We start from the raw sequence: 8,968 nt of genomic DNA, 5'->3' as shown, positions 1-8,968 counted from the left end.
GTTGTTGTTGTTGTTGTTGTTGTTGTTGTTGTTGTTGTTGTTGTTGTTGTTGTTTACCAGACTGATGAGAGAGCTGCTCCTGAGAAGTTCTGACCTGGTGTCTGGTCCGGTTCGACCCACACCAGGAGTTGCGTTGCTTGAAGAAGCTCCAGTGTTTGATCGTTTCAGCGCTGGTGTTCAGGCGTGCGTCTTCTTCCTGTTTGTGTGCAGGGCAGTAAAGTCCAGACCAGAGTGGGCCTCCTCATGCTGCTGTGCACGTGGAGCAGCAGCTGCCCCATTGCTGTCACGCACTTTCTGCACAATCAGGACAACGTTCCCTTCGTATCCTTGAAGCCGCTCCACTCGAACATCTGCTCACCTCTTTACTCCGCTCTCCTTCAAGATCTGTTCTTGTTTTAGTCCAAACATCTGCTTCACTGGTTTCTGGTTTTAATGGAACCATCAACTGGACACACGGGACTCGTTGAGGCTGCAGGTTTTTCACTCGGATTAAATTATAATCTTGACTCGGTGACCCTGCAGCTGACTGCTCAGATCTCGGAGAACCTGGGGGAAGACGAGCGGCTCGTGCAGGGCCTCTGTGCGCTGCTGCTCGGCATCTGCATCTATTATAACGACAACTCGCTGGAAAACTACACCAAGTAGGTGCCGCTGTAGAACTCGTGCACACAAGCTGCTTTTCAACGCACACGAGGAGAAGAGAACGTTTATTAGAACGCCTGCTCCTCTCTTTGTCTTCAGGGAGAAGCTGAAGCAGCTGATCGAGAAGCGCATCGGGAAGGAAAACTTTGTGGAGAAGCTCGGCTTCATCACCAAACACGAGCTTTATTCGCGGGCGGCCCTGAAGCCGCAGCCCGTCTTCCCGTCTCCGGAGCAGATGCTTTTCGACCACGAGTTCACCAAACTAGTTAAAGAACTGGAGGGTGGGTCACGAAGCGTCCTCGTGTTCAGACGTGGTTTTAAAGGTTCAGCAGGATTTTAAGAGTGACGGTCCTCTCTCTGCCATGCACAGGGATGATAACCAAAGCAGTTCACAAGTCCAGCGAGGAGGAGAAGAAGGAAGAGGAGGTGAAGAAGACACTGGAGCAGCACGACAACATTGTAACTCGGTACAAAGAGCTGATCAGAGAGCAGGTAAATGTGCTCATCGCACTGATTCACGAGGACTGAAGGTCTCGCGTGCGAGCAGTGTTGACGGTGCGTGTGCTGAAAGCTGCTTCTGACCGTGTGGTTGTCAGGACGCTCAGATCCAGGAGCTGAAGGAGCAGATGCTGTCTCTGAGCACTCAGAACGAACAGATGCAGAGTACCATGAGCCAGCAGCTGTCTCAGATCCAGCAGCACAAAGACCAGTACAGCATCCTCAAACTAAAGCTAGGTGGGTTCTCTCACCTGCTCACACGTTTAGCGTTTAATGTTTTCACATCTCATCGGTCCAAAGGTTCACTGAGGAGACGTCAGCAGGTTTTAAATTTCATTCAACCTTTATTTGTACAAGTTAGTGTCGGTTTTTAATACGGGTTTAGAGTTTACACACATTTCTGTGGAAAACTAAGCAACAACAGAAAGTACCGTAATTTACGGACTATTGAGCGCACCCGAATATAAGTTGCACCCACAAAGTAAAAATTCAGATTTCACCTTCCATCCAGCAGGCTGACTGACCTGACTGAAAAGTGTTGGATTGTGTACCTGGATTATTGAGCATGGACTTGGTTGGTTTGGATACGAACCGTGAGTGGAATAGTTTTCCTCCGTTAACTGAACTGTCTCACCGTGTCGTCGCTACGTTTTGATTTGTTGTTCTGAAGCAGTCTACGAATGTACGAGAACGTCGAAGCAACACGACGGTTAAACACAACTCCTTCAGATGTTTAAGAAACAGATTCTGTTTTTTGTATCGGTTTAAACTCTGAATGTAGCGGCACCGTTTGAACTGACCGTGCTTACGTTCAGGTAAGGAGAACCAGAGTCCACCCACGAACCACGGAGACGTCTCTCAGGTGAACGGGCTTCAGACAGAAGAGCTCCTCCAGCTCAGGGAGGAGCTGGAGGAGCTCCGCCGGCAGCACGCCCTTCTGCAGACACAACTCCACGACAAAGACGCGCTCGTCGACAGCCTGGTTAGTAGAAACCCGAGTGTGGAGCCTGTTCTGAAGTTACAGTTGGTCTCCTGGTGTTTTCTGTGACTCGTCACCTGGTGGGGTGGAGGAGCCTGAACCTGAATGATGAGAGGGGGACAGACGGGTCCACACGCTGGTTTTCAGCTCTGTGGACATTTCACAGAAGCTTTAACTTACAGCTCTGATCCAATTGTAATTAATTATTTACATACAAAGTGTTTTTAGACGACAGCCATGACTCCGAGTTTCTAGATAAACTCCAGAATGCAAATTAAATTTAAAGCCTGTTGCTGCTAAAGTTGTTTATCCCCCATAATGTCCAAATATAATAAAAGTAGTAATTTGACAGAGCTAGCAGAACGGTTGTTGAGGCTCTTGTAGGTTTGTTGCGTCGTGCGTGTGGAGAGTAAAAGTGTTTCCTGTGTTTGAACGTAGAAAGTGTCGCAGCAGACGGAGAGTCCAGCAGCAGGACCAGAGAACACGGAGCTGCTCCAGGTGAGAACTCACCTTTTCATTAAGACCTGTTGTTCAAGCCTGACCCAAGGGTTCGTTTAAATGTAGCTGTAAAAGATGATCACAACGTGAATGGTAGTGGACTGTACTTCCACGGCTCCTTTAAATCTCATCGAGAGACTCGGAGCTCTTTACAACAATCTGTGCCTCATCGGCCTCCACACACATTCACACACTGATGGGACACATCAGAGGCAACGAGGGGTTCAGTGTCTTGCCCAGGGACACTTCAGCATGTGACGGCTGGTGGAATCAAACCCTCAACTCTCCCACAGGAGGACGACTGCTCTAACCACTGAGCCACAGGTGCCCTGTGCAACACGATGTACAAACTGATCCTTCATTTGAGAGACTGGTCTTCACTCACTTGAAGGACATCACTCATGCCCTGCTGGACCCGCTGCAGGTCACGTACTGCACCAACACATGACGCAGTGAACATGCGACTCCACGTTACGCTCCATCAGCTCCAACATCCAACAACAAGGATCCTGTTCTTGAGCTTCAGCTCCTCGTTTCAGGACGACTGCACAGCAAACTGGCCCAGCTTAGTGCACCAACCCCCACCTGCCAGTGGATCAACAACTTCCTCACTGGTAGAGGTTGTGGAAGTTCACCTCAGGGATCTGGACTACCAGTACAGGTGTTCTGCAGGGTGGTGTACTCTCCCCACTGCTTTTCTCCTGAATACTAATGCAGTGTTTCCCCTAGTTTACTTCCGTTAGCAGGGAGCTCATATTTTACGTGATTTTTGTCGACAGGGGTCGGGGTGGGGGTTGGTGGAAACACGACTGTGTTGCTGTTTATACTGATGGTTTTCAAACAAGAGGGCGGAGACGTCTCAACGTGACAGAAACGGAGCGCTACCTTTGTAGCTTTTTTAGCTAGCTTGTATGTATTACGCGCCACTGGCTTAGCGCTACGTCGGTGCCGGCTGTTGTTGATTGGGGGGGGTGGGGGTGGTGTGTGCACCTTGCTTGTGTAATGGTAGGGGAAACGCACCTCCATGGACCCCTCGACAAAGTCATGAAGTTCTCAGGTGACACTACCATCATGGGCCTCATCCATGAGTCTTCTTACAGACGGGTGGTCGCTCAGGTTGTTGGAGCAGCTGCAACAAACTGCAGCTGAACGCTAACACAGTGGAGAGGGTGGTGGACTTTAGGAGGAGGCCAGCACGCGCCGTTTGAGACAGAACGGTGATGACTGTGATGTCCTGCTGGTTCCTGGGCACAGCCACCACCGGGGACCTGAAGTGGGACAAGAGGACCAGCTCCACAGTCAAACGAGCTCAGCGGAGGATGAACTTCCTGCATCAGCTGAAGGAGTTCAACCAGCCAAGGAGCTGATGGTGTCACACAGCAATCATCACAGTGTGACACCACCGTGAGCGTCTGTCAACAGAACCAGCTTCTGTGTGAGATCCATGGACCGTGAAGCTCTGTTCTGGTTCAGTTCTTCAGACGCTGCGGTCATGGAGCCAGACTTTCAGAAGCCTTTGAAAGAGTTCCTCATCAGCAGTGAAGATGTTCTGAAGGACGAAAAGCTTTTCGTTGGACTTCTGTGTGTTTTTCTGAACAAATCAAATATTCCTCTGAAGTAGTTTAACTCTGACGGGTCGATCCTTCATGACTTGAGACTCGAGTGATGATCAGAGTTGTGTTCACACAACTTGACGAAGAACCAGAACCGAACTGGACGTTGAGGAACTTGAACAGCAGCGTGTCACAAATACACAAGTCTCTCTCTCTCTTTCTTTCTTTCTTTCTTTCTTTCTTTCTTTCTCTGTATTTCTCTCCCCTTCCTCCTTCCTTTGCAGGTTAAATGTTCATTAGCAGCTCTTGTGCTCACAGAATCACCAACCTTTAACCTTTGACCTTTAACCTCTACTGACTGGTGTTTTGTTGTTTTGTGCACGTGTTTCAGGACTTGGAGTCTTTAAAGGATCAGATTCAGGCCCAGTCGGCAGAAATCCACCAGCTGAAGACGGAGAGACAGGATCTGCTGAGACAAGCGGAAGCTGTGGTGAAACTCTTCGACCAGCACAACCAGCACAGTCTGGGAATGAGAAATGTCCGTCGTCACTTGAGTTGCTTTAAATGGTTGTTCTTCTCCAGGCCTCTGACGGTGACGGCACATCTCACGCCACTCGAACAGACTTGGAGAGCAGACTCCGGGCGCAGCAGTCTGAGACAGAGAAGCTGAAGGTCCAGCTAGGCTCACTTATCTTTGTTTTATTCAACAGCTGTTCATAAATCCTCGTCACAAACTGAAATCTTCTTCCTCTCCTGCGGTGCAGGACAGCCGAGCACAGCTGGAGCAGCAGCTGGCTGCAGCCACAAGCACGGTGGCCATCGTGCAGACGGAGAAGACGAAGCTTCTGAGTGAGCTCCAAGAGTCCAAGAAGGAGCAGGATGACCTTCTGATGCTGCTGGCAGATCAGGACCAGAAGATCCACAACCTCAAACAGAAGCTCAAAGACCTCGGGGAGACGGTAGAACAAGTTCCTATACCAAACGTTTTCGATCTCTGGCTTCAGTCGGACGTTTCTTTGTTCGTTCCTCGGCCACAGGAGATCTGAACACGCAGCCAATAATTCAGTTCAGTGCAAAAATACTTTGTTAATCCCAAAGGGAAACCAAACGTTGCAACTCATCATCCTGGTTTCAGTAATCCGTAATTTGGAATGGAAACATTTTCATCAAGATTATTTAATTTCAGGGACTCGGGTGTTTATTTCTGAGTGGAAAAGTTTATCTTTGTTGTGCTAATTATTCACACGTACGCAGACAGACGCACTTCTACTGGGGCCCTGTGGCTCAGCGGTTAGAGCAGTCGTCCTCCAATGCAAGAGTTCGGGGTTCGATTCCACCAGCAGTCACATGCTGAAGTGTCCCTGGGCAAGGCACTGAACCCCTCGTTGTCTCTGTGTGTGATGTGATGAAGCTCTGATCAATCTCTACAGATTAAGATTATCTTTGTACAGATCTAGTAGAGAGCTGTGTGAACGTGTGTGTGTGTGTGTGTGTGTGTGTGGACGTGTGTGAACGTGTGTGTGTACGTGTGTGTGTGTGTGTGTGTGTGTGGACGTTTGTGTGTGTGTGGAGGTCAATGAGGCACAGATTGTTGTGAAGAGCTTTGAGTGTCTTGATCAGATCGAAAGGAGCTACCGTGTATCAGTACAGTCCATTTACCATTCACACACACACACACACACACACACGTGTACATGTGTACACACGTGTGTGTGTGTGAATGTATTGTAGGTTTGTGCTTCGGTCTGCCTGTGTTGAAAAGTGTTTTCTTCGTCCTGTGATGTGCATTAAACTGAAAACAACAACTTTAGTATTAAACTGTTTAAACAGTTTTTTTATTGAGCTGAGCAGGAAAAGTTTACAAAGTGATGTTTTCTAAAACTTAAAATTTAAAGACATGGACTTCATATTTCTTTGATCTGGACACGATTAGTAGGTTTTAGTGTTTTGATGTTTTACTGGTTTCCAGTGTTTGTTCAACCTGCACCTCTGGCCTTTGAGTTGTGGAAGTAATGTGGGATCGTTGTGTGTTCGCAGCTTTGGCTCGTACTTTTCTTATTCTTCTGTCACTCTTTACGTTCAGGTGGACGATGAAGACGACATTGACGCTCGGGACCAGACCTCTGAGGAGGACGACGAAGATGAGGACTAGAAGTAAAGGAGGCTAGAAAAGACTTGTCCTGCATCAGATCCAGCTGAGAAACTGGAGAACTAATAAATCCTGAAGTCGTTCGTCCTCCAGCTGCCGCGCTCCGCTCGTTCCTTTACATCGACGCATCTCGCACACTTTTCTTTCGTGGACGTGTTTTTCCTTCAGTCCAGTTTCGTGACAGCTGAGAGGTTTGAACGTGGAGCGTTCTCCACCGTGTTCATCAGTTTCACCAGTTTCATGCCATGTTCTTAAATGGTTCCCAGTCGGTAACAAAAGGTTCTTTGCATTTTTACAGTTGATCTGGAAAGTGAAGTTTTAAAACGGCTCATTTCAAACAGATTGTGAGTTCTTCAAGCTTCTCCTGCACTGCTGAGCACGTGTGTGTGCACATCTTGTAACATACAACTACTTCTGCTCCTGAGTTCGTCTGGCCTCTAGCTGAGCGCACGGTTAGCGTTCACAGTATTTAACACTTGTTTTGCTTCACTCGAGCAAAGGAAAATCTGGAAGATGTATTTTTGCACCTTTTTGGTCCCGCGCTGGTATTTAGATCCTGTATGATGTAACTTATCAATCGAACTGCCTTGAAATGAGTAAAGAATATATGTGTATGTCATAAAGAGGAAAAGCTGTAGATAAATTAAATTTTACTAAATCTACACGTTTTTATTTATTTTTCATTTGGAGTCTTTTCCTCTGCGTGTTTATTTTAAACCTCTTGTAATGAGTGCGTTTGGCCACTAGGTGGCAACAAAGACCAAGTTGAAGCTCTGCACACGCACGCACACGCACTCAATGCTGCAGGAATGATTTGTTGCTGATCAAACTGATCTGCAGTTTCTGTCACTGGTTGTAACTTTTTATAAACTTTGTTGTGATTCAGAATTGTACAGATTTTATTTAATTTCTCCACATCAGTGTAGGAGTTCATAATTTACATAAAGACTTTGTTGTTTAGAGCAGAAGGTGCAGTTCTGCTGCAGATACAAGGAATGTTCAAACGTCAGCGAATGTTCCCATAAACACAGACACGTGATAGACATGTATACATGCGTGCACACATATCTACATACATGTGTACATATATGTATATATTTATACATACACAGCATCCAGGCCTGAGTGAAATCCCTTATTCTGCTTATTGTGTGTGTGTGCGCCATTGTGGTGACATCATCAGTGACCTGAGTTCAGCAGTCTGACGGCTCGTAGGATGAAACTGTTGCAGAACCTGGTGGTTCTGGTCCTCGGGTCCTGGATGCTTCAGGCTGTTGGAGAACATCCTCTGGTGTCATGTCACAAAGTGAAGTTGGGCTTTAATTGGACCTCGAGGAATAAAACAAAGTGACGAACAGACAAATTAATTCACAGAACTTGCCAAGAGGCACAAAGGCAGCGACGGACACCACAGAAGAAGTGAGTGCTTCGGCCGTGCACGCCTGAAGAGCACGGATCAGATCTGAGAGCTTTGTCTTGAGCTGTAGGTCCTTCAACGTTTCACATGAAGAGCGCACGTTGCTCGCAGGCCAACAGAAGCTGCATCAACATTGTTTCTTCTTCCAGCTGCTCCTTCAGGGTCACCACAGAACCGACTCGATTGTACCAGATCTTCCTGAACCACAGACACCGAGCTACCACAGCCTCGGTGTGGAGCAGAGCTGCATCTAGGGAGCAGAGGGTGGGGGTTAAGAGCCTTGCTCAAGGGCCCAGAGTGGGATAAATGAATGGAGGTAGGTGTGGGTGCTTCACCAATCCCACCTACATTTTGAGGTCTGTTCAGGGAGTTGAACCAGCAACCTTCCGATCACAGGCTCAGCCTCCACCACCGCTCCCACTCTCATCAAAATTTATCTACAATATTTGTTTTAAATCTGGTATTTAAATATAAAAACCAATATTCACTGAGATCAAAATGCCATAAAAGTAAGAAAAGATATAAAAGTGAACTGTAAATTTATTTGATTAAATAAAACCTGTCAGTCAACAGGCTGACACAGTGGAGCAGTGGCAGATTTACTCGCACCACACCAAGGACTCGAGCTTCCACAGTCCCTGAGTGATGTCACAAAGTGAAGACGACGGATCATCCTGAAACCAGACATTTAAACTTTAAGCTGCAACAAAGTTGTCAGACGACAAACATCCTGTTTTTCACATTCCACTGAGGCAAACTTTATTTTTTATGTCTCAGGCTTTTTGATCGTCTTAAAAAACTACATTCCTATAAAAACTGAAGAATCATCCAAGGAAAGTTTTTGGACAATGTTCAGAAACCACGAACAGTTTGTTAAAATCACTTCAATCGACTACAAGAAATTCTGACTTTGAATAAATAAATAAACTGGGAGAGGTTCAAAACTTTTGCACAGTAGAGTTGAACCTCATCCTGAACCGACCTGAACAAAACAAGTTATTATAGAACGAGTGATAAAACAAATGCACTTAAATATTTGGTGAACTTTGAACCATTGAACACGCTGTTGTAAAGAAGTTTAGCAGAAACAGTCGACCAGCTAAAACCTGCTGTTCTGCAGGGATGATGCCTTCCAGATGTGTGAGCTGCCGGTGCCGTCACCGAGGCTGATGTGTGCTGATAACAGCTGGATGCTCCCGCTCCTCTTTGGAGGACGTGCTGTCAATAAAAAA

The 8,968-nt window shown here is 46.9% G+C and overlaps 1 protein-coding gene across 1 annotated transcript in view; it reads left to right on the top strand.

Moving 5' to 3' along the window:
- uso1 (USO1 vesicle transport factor) overlaps positions 1-7,153 on the top strand; it is a 24,251-nt gene extending 17,098 nt beyond the window's left edge. The window contains exons 15-25 of the mRNA XM_037690045.1: positions 211-321; positions 523-641; positions 742-923; positions 1,013-1,134; positions 1,239-1,377; positions 1,956-2,122; positions 2,558-2,617; positions 4,562-4,660; positions 4,753-4,842; positions 4,935-5,129; positions 6,254-7,153. Coding sequence (XP_037545973.1) covers positions 211-321; positions 523-641; positions 742-923; positions 1,013-1,134; positions 1,239-1,377; positions 1,956-2,122; positions 2,558-2,617; positions 4,562-4,660; positions 4,753-4,842; positions 4,935-5,129; positions 6,254-6,322 — 1,353 coding nt within the window. The 3' untranslated portion in view covers positions 6,323-7,153. The remainder of the gene's footprint in view (positions 1-210; positions 322-522; positions 642-741; positions 924-1,012; positions 1,135-1,238; positions 1,378-1,955; positions 2,123-2,557; positions 2,618-4,561; positions 4,661-4,752; positions 4,843-4,934; positions 5,130-6,253) is intronic.
- The last annotated feature ends 1,815 nt before the right edge of the window (positions 7,154-8,968 follow it).

This window comes from Nematolebias whitei, chromosome 16, assembly GCF_014905685.2.
Source record: "Nematolebias whitei isolate Nwh7 chromosome 16, NemWhi1, whole genome shotgun sequence".
In the NCBI taxonomy this organism is placed as follows: Eukaryota; Metazoa; Chordata; class Actinopteri; order Cyprinodontiformes; family Rivulidae; genus Nematolebias; species Nematolebias whitei.
The sequence above is the reverse complement of the archived record's forward strand: the minus strand, read 5'-3'. Positions and strand labels throughout refer to the sequence as shown.